The sequence below is a fragment of the Canis aureus genome, chromosome 28 (genome assembly GCF_053574225.1).
Source record: "Canis aureus isolate CA01 chromosome 28, VMU_Caureus_v.1.0, whole genome shotgun sequence".
NCBI classification, from domain to species: domain Eukaryota; kingdom Metazoa; phylum Chordata; class Mammalia; order Carnivora; family Canidae; genus Canis; species Canis aureus.
In genome coordinates this window covers 25,232,344-25,247,891 of record NC_135638.1, presented here as the reverse complement: position 1 = coordinate 25,247,891, position 15,548 = coordinate 25,232,344, and the positions used below count along the sequence as shown (strand labels likewise).

Below are 15,548 nucleotides of genomic sequence, written 5' to 3'. Positions count from 1 at the left end.
AAAACACCAAAGGGTTATAGGAAGGTCCACTGTATGTGGAGCAAGCTTTATAAGCTAATGTGTTTTTAAGGATGTACGGGAACAGACGAGGGAATGTGCCTCCTAAGGACTATGGTGGTGATGTCACAGAGCAGTCAAACATACGCATTTCATCTGCTGGAAATAAAAGGTATAGTATATAATATAAATTCTGTCATTCAGTCCTTACACTGTGAAACAGCACCTGCTAAAACTGGCTTGCTGAATAAGTAGAAAGGTATAGTATGTTAATAACTTTCCTTATTTAATAAGAAAAGAACTAAAGGGAAACAAAAGAAGGAGGGGGGGAGAATTGTGTTAAATGAAAATTTATAGTACTTTACAACATTCTTTTGAACAGCAGGTTTGGATTATTAGTATGCCACGGTGTTCCAAAGAACTCCCTATAATTATAAAGTATATATAAATTTGTTTGAAATAATGAAAGGAGAAATAAGCATCTAGTTTAATGGACTAAAAATCAAATTTTTTTTTTTTAAATTTTTTTATTTATTTATGATAGTCACAGAGAGAGAGAGAGAGAGGCAGAGACACAGGCAGAGGGAGAAGCAGGCTCCATGCACCGGGAGCCCGACGTGGGATTCGATCCTGGGTCTCCAGGATCGCGCCCTAGGCCAAAGGCAGACGCCAAACCGCTGCGCCACCCAGGGATCCCACTAAAAATCAATTTAAAATATCTTAGAGTTATGGGAGTGATATAAATTAACTAGAAATAAATAGAAAATGTTCCTGCAATGTGAATTTTCCTTTGAAAAAAAAAATTTTTTTTTCATTTTCAGCTTATTGATTAGGTAATTTTTATGCTTACTTTGTAAAATTAGTGCTCATAATAATTCTGTCTTGACAAAGAGAACAGAAATCATATGTATTTTATATTCACGTTTTCTTTCTGTTGATAGTTTTTATCATTTTGGTGGCTTTCTTATACATAAGTATAAATGGCTCGGAATCTATAGTGTATAATGAAGAAAATAATGTCATATGTCAGGAAAAGCGTCTGTTTTCTCTGAAGAAAAGTAATATATAGAAGTGCTTGAGATAAGATAATCTGTTGTTTGGGTCTGATTAGATTTCCTTTGAGTCAGTTGTCTCCCCAGCTCCCCCTCTTATTTCTGTATTTTAAGGAAGGAGTTTTTAAGAGCTGCTCTTCTTTCTCAACTGTGTGAATAGGTATCTCCTTTCTCCTCTTTATTTAGGACTTATGTGTATTTATATCCATTTTCCTTACTGATTTGACTGTTCTTATGAAAAAAATTTTATTGGGAATCTATAGAGCCAGTGATGTAAGCTGAAGAAAAAGGTTATATGTTTATAGAGGCTGAATCTATTGAGGTCCCACTATTTAAAGAGAGAACATGCTGATTTTACCCTGACTTTAAAAATATGTGACCATTATAGTGTCCATAGTACTTTGAAAGGCCTATAGCTCGTTCCTACAATTTCATTTGAGTTGTAATTCTTTTTGTTTTTTGTTTTAGTGCTCGAGACAATGAACCATCCAAATCTACTAACCGAGAGATCTGTAGTCCTTTTGCGGGAATGCTCTTTGGTACGTATAAAACTTCCAGTTGATTAAACTTTTGCAAACTGTTGTAGAAAAGTTCTTTGGTGAGAACTCAGTATTGTCATTAATACTACTGCTACTAATAATAGAAAATACTTATCTAGTGCTTACTTTATGATAGGGCCTATGCTAAACATTTAATGTATATTGTATATAGCTCTGTGTATTATTTTATTTTATTTTATTTTATTTTATTTTATTTTATTTTATTTTATTAACTTTATTTTATTTTATTTATTTATTTATTTTATTTTATTTTAGATTTTATTTATTTATTCATGAGAGACAGAGAGAGAGAGAGGCAGAGACACAGGCAGAGGGAGAAGCAGGCTCCATGCAGGGAGCCCGACGCAGGACTCGATCCTGGGTCCCCAGGATCACTCCCTGGGCCAAAGGCAGTGCTAAACCGCTGAGCCACACGGGCTGCCCTGTGTATAATTTTAAAATGGAATAACTTTAATAATGAGCTTTCTATAGATGATAAGTGAAATATTAATTTCAGTAGCTTTGTTGTAGTGTGGCTGTTTCTTATATTCTGTTTTATATGTGACAGTTTTTTTCTTCATTCTTTCTCTTCTTTAGTTAGTATAGAACTGCCTGACATTTTAGTTTCCTTGCTAGTTCCTTTTATCCTTTGATAAACATCCTTTCCTATGATCTTTCCATGTAGTTCCTGAGAAGATATTTTGTACAAATCATGATCATAATCCAAATTTTCTATTTTATCAGAAATGAAGGTCATTGTTTCATATAAGGATATTGATTTGCTACTTGTCATAATTTCAGAAACAGTGTAAAGAGAGAGCCTTACTTATTTCTTATGTATAACTTTAAAATAGAAAAGTGGTCTGTTTTCTGTGTAAAAACTATTAGAAAAAATAACATGAAATTTGATTTCAAGTGAAGTATGTGAGAAAATTGGATAAAAGTTTAGATTCATTCAGTGTGAAAGCGGTCAGTAATTTAAATCTTGGCTTAGAGATATTTAATTGCATAATATTCTCAGATCTTTCTTTCCTTGAAATGGCTATTGTGAGATAATAGGGCATAGCAACTAGATTTTTATTGATTTATTTTTTTAAAGATGTATTTTTTATTTTAGAGAGCACAAGCAGAGGGAAGGGCAGAGGGAGAGGGAGAGAGAGAATCCTCGAGCAGGCTTCCCACTGAGTGCAGAGCCCGATGTGGGGTCGATCCCAAAACCCCAAGATCATGACCTGAACTGAAATCAAGAGCCAGTCACTCAACTGATTGAGCCACCCAGGCACCCCTAAAGTTTTATTCTAATGTAATGTCTTTAAGTGAGAATTTACCAGTGTAACCTAAGTCAGAATAAAGGCTTCATTCTTATGATGTATTTTGTTAAACATAATAAAAATTGGAGAAATGAATTTCTTTGTTGAAAGTCCACTGACAATTTTATCAATAAGTAGATTACCCTAAAATTTTAAGGTTGAATGGTATAAATTAGCCATTACTGCAATCTAGGAATTATGGATGAATATTAGGTAAGATAATAGACTCTACTGCTTGGAATAAACCATTTAAAATTATTTAATCCAGTGATTTGTCTCATGTTTTTTTTTTCCCCCCCCTGGCCTATATGTGTGTGGACCCATTGGGAAATCCAGAGATAGCACAATCTGATTGGTATAAAATTCTCATTTCATTTGAATTGAAATTTGTCTTCCTATGATTTTGCTCCAGGGACCTCATTTGAAGCCTTTTGCTTTATTTTAAAAATTAAGACCGTGACTACTTAGAGCAAAAATAATAATATATTGTGGAGTTCATAAAAGAATCATGGATTATTTGAGATTTTCCTCCTGGTTTTTTTTTTTTTTTTAATTTATTTATGATAGTCACACACAGAGAGAGAGAGAGAGAGGCAGAGACATAGACAGAGGGAGAAGCAGGCTCCATGCACCGGGAGCCCGACGTGGGATTCGATCCCGGGTCTCCAGGATCGCACCCTGGGCCAAAGGCAGGCGCTAAACCGCTGCGCCACCCAGGGATCCCTTTTTTTTTTTTTTTTCTTTTTTTTTTTAATCACTGTCTGCTTGTTTAATTCCCTTATGGTCTGGAAAGGTTTGTATAATTTCAATTTTTTCAAATTTGAATTTAAAAAATATTGTTAATGGCTTAGAATATAGTTTATCTTGGTGAATTTTTAGTTTGTAGTTGAAAGAATGCATTTTATGGGTGTTGAGTGTAGTGGTTTATAAATGTCAAGTAGATCAGTTGGTTGATAGTGATGTTCATGTCTTGTGCGTATTTAATCATTTTTAGCTCTTTTTCTACCACTTGTTTAGAAATAAGTTTTAAATTCTCTCACTACCTTGTTCTTAGTGTGGGGCCTGGAGTGCTGGAGGGATATTCTTAGTGTGCCTGCACCTTCCTCAGTTTTCAGCAGGACCTATTTGACCCTGACAGAGTGATTGCTGTTGCTTTTTATTTGTTGCTAGGCTGATCCTGTATATCTGGTTCTTGGAAATGAGTCTCTATCAGTGTTCCTGATGCTTCCCAGAGTGGTAGCCAAACTGTCCTTTGTGTGTGTGGAGGGTTTGTGTGAGAATTTCCTGCCCTTCCCCTGATAGTAACAGAACTTCGCTTTATAGAAGTGCAGAATGCTGGGTCTAGCAGGTTTTCTGCTCTTCAGCCAATACATATGGCCATTGCTTTGTATGAAAGAAGTATCTAGAAAGCATAGAGTGTTATTTGGCTTCGGAAAGATCTCTTTCATGTATCTCATGTTGCCCTATCTCCAGTCTCTATCATAAGCATCTGGTGGAGGTGGAGAAGTGAGTGCAGATTCCTCTTGTGTCTGGGTTTTCCAGAGAATCTACATTGTTACTCTAGCCCACCAAAAGCCTATAAGAATTCATTAACATTCCAGCTATTTCCTTCCTACCTATTTTTAAGGCAGCTGCCTACTTCTCCATACTCTATGAAAGGTAAAAAAAAATTTGGATTATCCCATCTCTCTTTGGATTGGTTTTTATACCCTTTGGAATTTACTTTTACCTAGTTTCTTATAACCTCAGCTCTCTGATGGGCTTTTTAAAAGTTACAGTTTTATAGATGATTGTTTTTCCCCCATTGTAGGGTTTGAGCTGTGTTCTCTTACAGCTTTCTGCTAAGTAGAAGCAGAACTCCCCCCCCCCCCTTTTTTTTTTTTGGTAACATTCTATTTCTTCCTCATTATGTTCCTATTTTTTTTAGAAAATAGATTTTTAAATAAATCTCAGAAAGGGAGGGTAGTGCACTGAGGTGGCTCAGTCAGTTAAGTTGGCCAACTCTTGGTTTTGGTTCATGTCATAATCTCAGAGTTCTGGGATCAAGCCCTGTGTCAGGGTTCACTCTCAGCTGGGGGAGTCTGCTTGTGGATTTTCTCTCTCTCCCTCTCCTTTGACCCCTCCCTCTGCTCGCAACTGCACTCTCTCTCTCTCAAATAAGTAAATAAGTTTACTTATTTTAAAATCCAGTTGATTTTTTTTTTTTTAAATGTGGGGCTTGAACTCAAGACCCCAATATCAAGACTTGCTTGTTCTACTTATTGAGCCAGCCAGCCAGGTGGCCCTGTGTTCTTATTTTTATTTAAATACTTGGACATAGTTATGATAGCTAATTTAATATCTTTGTTTTTCTATCATCTGTTTACATGTTTTTTCTATTGATTAACATTTCGAATGATTATTGGTCGTTGTATTAGTTTTCTGTTTGCAGCATCGCATATGAGCACAAATTTTCAAGACTCACAATGCTATAATCAAAGTGTCAGGCTGTTTTTTCATCTGAATCTGCTTCTAAGCCCATTCACATCATTGGCAAAATTCATTTACTCTAGTGGCTGTATTACTAAGGGCCCTGGTTTCTTACTGGATGTTAGGTGGTGACCACCCACAGTTCTTAGAGGCCATCCATTGTTTCTTCCCACATGGGCTTCCTTACCATGGCTGCTCACTTTATTATGCTAGCAAGGAAAATCTAAACTCAGGGAGGGCTTTTACCTGATTGTATCAGGCCCGCCCAAGACAGTCTCTCTTTTGATTCAGACTTGAATTTTGATCTAGAATTTGTACCTTAATCACATAAGCAAATTCCTTTGGCCTTTGCCATATTTTGTTGGCTGAAAGCAAGTCATAAGTCCTGCCTATACTCAAGGGGAGAGGTTTATACAGGGAATCAGCATCAGAAAGCAGGGAACATGGGATCTCTCTTAGAATTTTGCCTACCACAGTAACATTTTTCTGATACTTAAAAACCAGACTTTTTGAGGTCTTATTGTAAGCTTTGCTAGGGATGTCTTAGAGTAGCTTCTTCCTAGGGACAGTCCAGCCCTATTACTACCAAATGACTTTTTTGGGGGGTGGTCTTCCTTGAATACCTTAGGGGACCACTGAGAACTCCTTTATAGTAAGGTGGAGCTGGAATTTCTCTCTACTTTGAGAATATCCAAGAATTTTTCAGTTTTTTGTCCAGCCTAATGGAATTTTATACTATTAATTTATAGACTAGTGCACAGTAAAGTCTGAAGGGTCCCCTGCATAGATTTTTTTTTTTTTTTTAGTAGATTCCATGCCTAGAATGGAGCCTAACATGGGGCTTGAACTCATGACCCTGAGATCAGGACTTGCACACTTAACTGACTGAGCCACCTAGGTGGCCCCTGAAGCTCTTTTTTTTTTGCTTCTTTTTGAATCTTCGCCCTAAAACTCCAGACATTTTAGGCTTCCTGAATTTTGATCTTTATCTGATTTGCTAAGTTTCCTGGCTTTGTTTAGGTTCTCCTTCCCTGTACCTATGGTCTGGAAATTGCATTCAGGCAGAAGCGGCATTGGTTAAAGGGCTCACCTCATTCTCCTTCCTTCAGGTATTATAGTCCTATCCTACCTGTTGTGCAGTATCTGAAAAACATTTCATATTTTGCCTAGCTTTATTGTTTTCTTTCTATGGTGGGATGTTAAATTCTGTTTATTACTTCTATCATGATCAGAAGGAGAATGGATCGATTTACTTTGATATAAAACATTATTATTAAGTTTAACGTATTTCATGTTATTCCTTATGGTAGCTTCACTCTTGCTGACATCTAAGCTTAAGGGCACACTTAGATGCTGTATATTCACTGATGATAGGGAGACTAATAATTAAGGTAGAACAGAAATTGCTGCTCAGTTGCATTTTTGATGTCCAGCAATTGTGTGATGTTTCAGATGATGCATATTTAGATTAGGAGGTTATTTTATGTCATTAAGATATGCAATAATAACATTGAGGAAAGAAATGGAAAGATATTCCATGCTTATGAATTAGAAGAATTAGTATTTTTAAGATTCTATCTATCTATCTATCATCTATCTATCTATCTATCTATCTATCTATCTATCTATCTATCTATCTAATCTAATCTAATCTAATCTAATCTATCTATGACAGCAAGCATGCAGGCAAGGGTAGAAGGGGAGGGAGGAAGACAGAATTTCAAGCAGACTCTGATGATCATGGAGCCCATGTGGGGCTAGATCCCATGACATTCAGCTAGTGACCTAAGCTGAAACTGAGAGTCTGACACTCAACGAACTGAACCACCCAGGCACTACTAGAAGAATTAGTATTACTAAAATATCTGTACTATCCACAGCAATCTACAGATTCAGTGCAATTCCAGCAAAATACCAATAGAATATTTTATAAAACCAGAAAAAATAATACTAAAATTTATATTGAACTACAAAAGACCCAGAATAGCCAAAGAAATTTTGAGAAAGAAAAACAACACTGGAGGTTTCACAATTCCAAATTTCAAGATAGTCCCACAAAGCTATAGTAATCAAAACAGTGTGGTAACTGGCATAAAATGGACACATAAATTAATGGAACAGAATAGGGAACCCAGAAATAAACCCACGCTTATATAGATGGTTAGTCTGTGACAAGACAAGAGCATACAATGGGGAAAGATCGTTTCTTTATTTTTTTTTATTTTTATTTTTTAAAGAGAATCTCTTTATAGTGCTAGGAAAACTGGACAACTACATGTAGAAGAATGGAACTGGACTACTTTCTTTCACCATACTAAAAAATAAACTCAAAATGGATTAAAGACCTACATATGAGACCTAAAACCATAAAAATCCTAGAAGAGAACACAGGCAGTAATTTCTCTAACATCAGATGTAGCAGCATCTTTCTAGAAATGTCTAAGACAAGGGAAATAAAAGCAAAAATAAACTCTTAGAACTACACCAAAATAAAAAAGCTTTTGCACAGCAAAGGAAACCACCAGCAAAATGAAAAGACAACCTACTGAAATAGGAGAAGTTATTTGCAAATGATATATCTGATAAGGGGTTAATATCCAAAGTATATAAAGAACCTTTAGAACTGGATACCAAAAAAAAAAAAAAAAAAAAAAAAATCAATTGAAAATGGGCAGAGGACCTGAATAGATATTTTTTCCAAAGAAGACATACAGATGAGCAACAGACACATGAAAAGATACTCTGTATCACTATCATCAGAGAAAGGGAAATCAAAACCACAATGAGATAAAGAAATACCGTATGATCCAATAATTCCACTAGTGGGTATTTACTCTTAAGAAAATGATAACACTAATTTGAAAATATATATGGATCCCTATGTTTATTGCAACATTATTTACAGTAGCCAAGATATGGAAGCAACCTAAGTGTCCATCAGTTGACAAATGGATAACGAAGAAGTGGTTCATACAGACAATGGAATATTATGCAGCCATAAAAGTATGATTGTGCCATTTGCAACAACATGGGTGGACCTAGATGGTATTATGCTTAAGTGAAATAAGTTAGAGAAAGATGACTACCATATGATTTCATTTGTATGTGGAATCTTAAAAAACACACGAATAAACAAAAATTTGGAATCAGACTTATAAATATAGAGAACAAAGTGATAGTTGTCAGAGGGGAGCAGGGTGGGAGAATGGGCAAAATGGATTAAGGGGAGTGGGAGATTCCAACTTTCAGGTATGGAATGAATATGTCGTGGGAATAAAAGGCACAGCATAAGGAATCTAGTCAAAAACATATGGTTGCGAATATTAACTACACTCCTGGTGAGTATAGCATAATGTGAAGGCTTGTTGAATCAATGTTGTATACCTGGAACTAATGTAACATTGTCAGCTGTAGTCTAAAAAAAAAATCACAGTAATCACTAAATCACTTGTAAGTAAAACAAAAAAAAATGCAGTAATAATCTGTGAATCTAAAATGTTTGCACAACTTGATTTTCACATGATACTCAGATTTTTTTTTTTAAATAGTATTGAGGGAACTATTGAAGATTTTGAGCAAGGTGCCCATATAATTAGTGTTGTATTTTAAGACAGTTAATCTTACATAAGTTTGCTGGGTGTATTGGGGCAGAGAGAGGAAGAATGGGGAGACTAATTAGGAGGTTATTGCTCCAATCCAGGTGAAATGTAGACAGATCCTATCCAAGTTAAAGATGGTGAGAATAAAGCGAGGATCTGTATATGAAGTGAATAAGTGAGAATGATCATTCAAAGTAATATGAGGTTTTGAAGCTTGATGTTCTTGCCATTAGCAGAAAACAAAGGATCAGTTGCTCTTGAGATGTTCTTTTCGGATACACTTGTTAAATTTAAAGGGCTTATAGGAGTTATTAGTGGTGATATTATCCCAATTATTAGAAAAATGAGGATGGGCGTTATTCTCTTTTTAAAAAATTTAAAAATTAAAAAAAAATTTTTTTAGAGATAGCAAGTGTGTATGCAGATGGTGGGAAGGGGCAGAGGAGAGGGAGAGAGAATCCCAAAGTAGGCTCCACCCTCAGTGCAGAGCTCCATGCAGGGCTGGATCCCACTACCCTGAGGTCGTGACCTGAGCCAAAATCAAGAGTTGGACCACTTAACTGACTGAGCCACTAGAATATTCCTTTATTTAAGGTTTTTGATTAAGTTTAGAGATTTGGGAAAGCGTAATATGTCTTGTGATTGACATGTAAAGGATATTCATAAATTATGAAATTAATTGAAGAGGTAATATACAATTTTGCCTTTTTATATATTCTGCAGACGTAGTCATTAATTATTTGTAATTAAAAATGGAGGTTTTTAAAAATTTGAGTTTCTAGTTGGAGATGTTGCTTAAGAATTAAAAACATTTTTTTCTTAAAATCACTTTCTAGGAGGTGAAGATCGAGAACTTATTCAGAGAAGGAAAGAGAAATATAGACTAGAACTGTTGGAACAAATGGCTGAACAACAGAAGAACAAGAGACGGTAATGAAAGGTTTGCATTTAAAAAAGGTGTTTTGAACTTCAAATGCATTTGTGTAGGGGTGCCTGGGTGGCTTAGTCAGTTGGGTTTCTGATTGTTGATTTCAACTCCATTTGTGATCTTGGGTCATGTGTTGGAGCCCCACCTTGGGCCCTTAGTTGGCCCTGTGGTGTCCACTTGAGATTCTCTCTCTCCTTCTTCCTCTACCTGCCATCCCACCTGCCCCCCCTTTCTCTCTGTCTTAAATAAATAAATAAAATATTAAAAAAAAATGCATTTGTGTAAATGACATGGTGACAACAATTATATAATAAAATAATGGGATATTTTTCTTAAGATGATAATATATTTGTAAGTCACTTCCTTTTCAGCCTCTACATTGTAAATCAGCTAGGACAATAAAACAAATACTATATGAGTGTTCATTTATTGTGTTATATAGGTAACAAATGAGACTGTATATTATATAACAGACCTTTTGCATACCTTCATTAATTTCTTCAATTTTTGAATTAGAGAAGCATTCAATGTTATCTACATGCCCCCTGTACTATCTCATGCATAGTAACAAATACAAAATGTAACTATTTTGTCTATTAACAATGTAAAATGATAAGCACACTGATATAGTATAAAAAGTAATCATGATAAATCCACAGATATATATAGTATACAAGTCTCAGTATTTGTAATCTTTCTGGTAAAAATACCTGTGAAATAGTAATTATGGTTTATAATTAGGAATAGATATCTTAGTCTAGAGAATTCGAGACCTACTATTATCTTCTAGTTTTACCTTTTTGCCTCTATGTTTGAGAAAGCCAGTATCTACTTCCTTATATTAGTTCTTTTCAACATCATTGTAATTTTTTTTGTAACATAATTTTCTTACAAACTCTGGTTAAGTACTTAAAAAGTATGGTATTAATTTTAAATTTTTTTATCTTTTTTGCCAATAAAACATACATGAACCGTCAGCATTTTTGTTTTATAAGATAAAGATTTTGTCTTCTGTACTTTATTCTGTACAAATTACTGAGACTTTGAAGTACTCCAGGCACTGATTTTAAGATTTATTGTAAGTCAGTTTACATGTGAAATCTAGTTTACTTCACACCAAATCAAAAATTTAGTATTTCAGAATTATTTAAGGCTTTATTGTCCGTTAAAGGAATTACTAGTACTCGAAGATGTTATTGTATGGACTTTGTGTTTAAGTTTGTTACAATAATGATTATGATTTTGATAGTGTTTACTACAACTATTTAATACATAGAATTTTAATTTTGTTCAGAGAAAAAGATATGGAACTCAGCGTTGCAGCTTCTGGAGTACGAGACCCTGAGAAATCGGTAAGGATTCCTGGCATCTTTTAACGTTTACTCTTCCATTTAAATAAGCCTCAGTGGTGATGGCAGGTGGAGGTAGAAGATATTGATAGGAATATAATAGTAGACCAATTTGAATAGTAATAAATTCAGTCCTCATAAAACGTGAGTCCTAACTCATTTATTCCTCTAAGATAATTTTTCCTTTTTCATATGTACATCTTATTTATTTATTTATTTATTTATTTATTTATTTATTTATTTATTTATTTATGTATTTGGATTTTATTTGTTTATTTACGAGAGAGAGAGGCAGAGACACATGCAGAAGGAGAAGCAGGCTCTATGCAGGGAGCCCGAAGTGGGACTTGATCCAGGATCTCCAGGATCACGCCCTGGGCTGAAAGTGGTGCTAAACCTCTGAGCCACCCGGGCTGCCCTTTTAGTTGTTTTAAATTAGTTCTTTCTGCTTTGTTTACATGTACTATCCGAGGGAGAGTTATCTCAGTTTAATTTACAACAGGTGTTAATAATTTATCACTTTTCTTAGAATGATTTCCATGGAAACTGAAATCATTGATTATATTGTTAAAGCAATTTAGTAATTTTTATTTACTATAAAACTAGAGACATAATAATCTTGTTTTCAATTTTGCAATTCTCATCATTAAGTGGAGTGAATTACATCATTGCAGTTAAGTAAGGAGGAGGTAATAATTTATTGCTCTTCTTAAAATGTGCTTTTTTTTGGTAGTGAGATATGTAGAATTTGCTAAGGCAAGTTGTTGTCTTTGACTAAAGACACTTTAATTTCATTAAAAAGTTCATTCTTAAAAAGAATAGAGCAACTTAAAATTATTCAATGATAGGCAACTTTTAGTACACTTACTTATGCTAAGTATATATCCTATTGATTTAAAGCAGTATATATCTGAATTATATATCCTATCCATTTAAAGAAGTTTAATATTGTACTAGTATTACTCCCAGTGTACCTTTATTTCCCCAGTGTGCTTTTGACTTCCCATAGAATAAAACTTTCAGATTAATCTGAGAAATCATTTCTGAGGGATTAAACATGGTGGGGAAGAAAGGATAATTCCAAAGCTAAATATATTTTCTTCTATCAGTGAATACCTTTGAAATAGTTTTCACAGTTAGAAACTTTCTTTTAAAATCTTGAACTTTTTAATGTAATGTGGTAGTTAAACATTTGCTTTACAGCTACATTAGTGTTTGATGGACATTCTTTATATTTGAATGAAACAACTTAGAGTTTCAAGTTGCTTTATGAGAATAAATAAAAAACATTAGGTACAATAGTTAGACCATTACTTTTGGGTTTACTTTTGATGTCAAATCTTAGAAAAGGATACATAAATGAATTCTGAAGCAGGGGTTAGGAAACTATAGCCAAATCTCGTTGCTTCCTATTTTTACAAATAAAGTCTTATTACAGCACACCTTCATTGTTTACATATTGTTTTGGGCTACTTTACTGGTATGATTGAGTTGCGTAGTTCTGAAGAAACTGCATGTCCTGCAAAGCCTGATATATTTACTTTCTGGCTTTTTATAGAAAACATTTGCTGACCATTCTCGAGAACACTTATGTCAGAAATGGCAGTTGGATAGAGAAATAGCACAATGTTTCTAGGATAATAGAGTTTTATATTTAGAATTAATATCTGGCTCTAGTCTTTGCTTCATTATTTATTAATGGTGAAACCTTATTTACTTTCAGGGATCCTTAATTACCCCGTATATAGAATTAAGGATTGGATCTTCAAAGTTTATTATAGCTGTAAAATGCCTTTATTCTCTAACTTAAGTGCCTGTTTGCAGTCTGAGTTGGAGGGTCTTTTGAGCTCCCTTCCACCTTTAAATTTCTACTTTTAAATTTATGATTACATGTAACAGATTTTTTTTTCTTTATTTTAGCCTGATAGACTAAAGCAGTTTAGTGTGGCACCAAGACACTTTGAAGAGATGATACCACCTGAAAGACCCAGAGTAGCTTTCCAGACGCCTCTCCCTCCTTTATGTGCCCCATCTGCCCCACCCATCCCATCAATTCACTCCATCCCATCTCAAAATGAAGATTTGCACAATGGATCCAGCTGCACCCTTGGTGAAATGGTGCCTCCCAGGTGCTTGTTTAAAATGTTTTGGTTTGGGAATTAGGTAAGGTATCATTATATTTTATGTTCAGAAGGATTTGGTGAAGTAGTAAAGTTGTCCTTCAGAGATTTTTGTATGATTAACAGCTTCTGTGAAAGAATTTCTCTTCAGATTTGTTTGCATTGTTAGTCTTTTCTCTTATAAAAACAAGGGAAATCCTTATAACATTCTTTTATTGTTTAAAGATGCTCTAATAGTTTTAGAATGCATAACAAACTAAATTTAGTATTTAGTTTTAGGATACATTTTAGAATATCTATTATTAAAAACTCTTAACATATAAAAGCTATACTTTTTCTTCAATTTTATAATTTCCACTTGGCAAACACTGATTACTTCTTTGAGTTTAAATAGAAAAAAGTTTCTTATGTGGTTCTTTTGTATATATTACTTTATTTTAGATTCTATTTCCTTAAACTCTTTCTCTGTGATTACTTATAGGCTATGCAACTCAAATACCTGAAATAAAAAGTGTTGACAATATAAAACTTGTAATTTAGGTATTAGGGTAAGGGATTTGGTTTTTATAGGTAGAAGGCATCATGCTGTCCTAGACTACACATAAAGAAAATTCTCTTGTTAACATTGATATTTTCGGATATGCGCTTTCTTCCCTTAGTAAGATTTGAGCTTATTTTTTGTTTACTATTAATGTATTAATTATAGGAATGTGTTTAATTAGGTGTTTTTCCTTTTTAATATTGATATTTCCTATGCTATACTTTCTTTCAGTAGGACTTGATCTTATCTTTTATTTACTAACAAATTGTAGCACTGTGTGTACCGTGTTTATTAGGTGTTTTGTTTGTTTGATCTAATGACTCCCTGACTTAAAGCACTAGGTAAGATTGAAATTACAGAGCATGGTATGATGGTCTCTGCATTGGTTTAGGGATTAAAATAGTTGGCTCCACTGTCTGGATTTTGGGAATACCACACCTCTTTTAAACTTCTGTTTTTTTATTTGTAAAAGTGAAATAGTAGTCTTTTTTTTTTCTTTCCTACATTTACAGAGTTGTTGTGAAGGTCAAATTCTATATGAATCTCAGGGATCCCTGGGTGGCTCAGCGGTTTGGCTCCTGCCTTTGGTCCAGGGCGTGATCCTGGAGTTCCAGGATCGAGTCCCGCATCGGGCTCCCTGCATGGAGCCTGCTTCTCCCTCTGCCTGTGTCTCTGCCTCTCTCTCTCTCTCTCTCTATGTCTATCATGAATAAATAAATAAAATCTTAAAAAAAAATTCTATATAAATCTCTATCCAAATTTAAGATATAATGATGTTGGCGGTTGGTTTCCTTTCATAGCGGTTTCTCAACTGCTTTGTTGACATATCCAGGCAACACTTAGTAAGGTTAGACACATTGAGTTACCAGTAAAGTGTGAAAAATATCAATGACTGGAGAGAACTTTAATGCCTTCTTAGCTCTTCAAAATTATTTTGAAGTATACAACAAGGGATAACCTGTGAAGATAGACTCAAGAGGGAAGACATTCTAAGATGTCTCCTTTTCTTTTTCTGGTCATCTAAAGGAATTTGCCTTTTCCATTTTTTACTATTGGAAAATATTGCCTTGATGCAAATAGAGATTTTCCTAATCAATCAAGTGCTGAAGTAGAGGTTTTTAGAAGCTTTAACTTTATGAGATACAAAGCATTATGTCCATTCTTTACTGTTGATATTTAAGTGGCTTCTCTTTCACATTATGGCAGACTTACCTTTGAAAGAACAATAAATTATTTTAGAGTTAAAAAAAATAGGCCCTTTCCCCTCAGTCAAATGGAACTATTTTTAATCCTGTTTATACTTTGCCTTTTCTTCTTGCACTATCCTTCTCTGTGACTCCACCAACATGGCTGAAGCATTGTCATTCATTCATTCATTCATTCATTCGAGAGAGAGAAAGAGAGGCAGAGACACAGGCAGAGGGAGAAGCAGGCTCCTCGCAGGGAACTTGATGCAGGATTCCATCCCAGATCCCAGGATCATGCCCTGAGCCGCAGGCAGATGCTCAACCACTGAGCCACCGAGGCATCCCAAAGCATTGTCTTTTCTAGAAAGCCTTACTACTTCTTTCCTCTTTTCCCCATATGATTGAAATGTCCCTGTTCCATGTTCCTACGGCACCCTGTGTCTGTTTGTATTGTTTC

General features: G+C 34.6%; 1 protein-coding gene across 30 annotated transcripts in view; it reads left to right on the top strand.

Annotated features, from left to right (window-relative positions):
- The window catches only part of CSPP1 (centrosome and spindle pole associated protein 1), a 183,702-nt gene that overhangs the window by 54,285 nt on the left and 113,869 nt on the right, over positions 1–15,548 (top strand). For 25 of the 30 annotated variants that reach the window (XR_013367216.1, XR_013367218.1, XR_013367219.1 and 22 more), the window contains 5 exons: positions 71–169; positions 1,518–1,588; positions 9,803–9,896; positions 11,189–11,246; positions 13,164–13,372. The exons of 3 other annotated variants lie outside the window; for them this stretch is intronic. Coding sequence is in view for 19 of the 27 variants with exons in the window: in XM_077876701.1 (XP_077732827.1) it covers positions 71–169; positions 1,518–1,588; positions 9,803–9,896; positions 11,189–11,246; positions 13,164–13,372 (531 nt within the window). In the remaining 8 variants the exon portion in view is untranslated. The remainder of the gene's footprint in view (positions 1–70; positions 170–1,517; positions 1,589–9,802; positions 9,897–11,188; positions 11,247–13,163; positions 13,373–15,548) is intronic. 2 more of the 30 variants (XM_077876690.1, XM_077876688.1) reach the window with 1 other exon arrangement.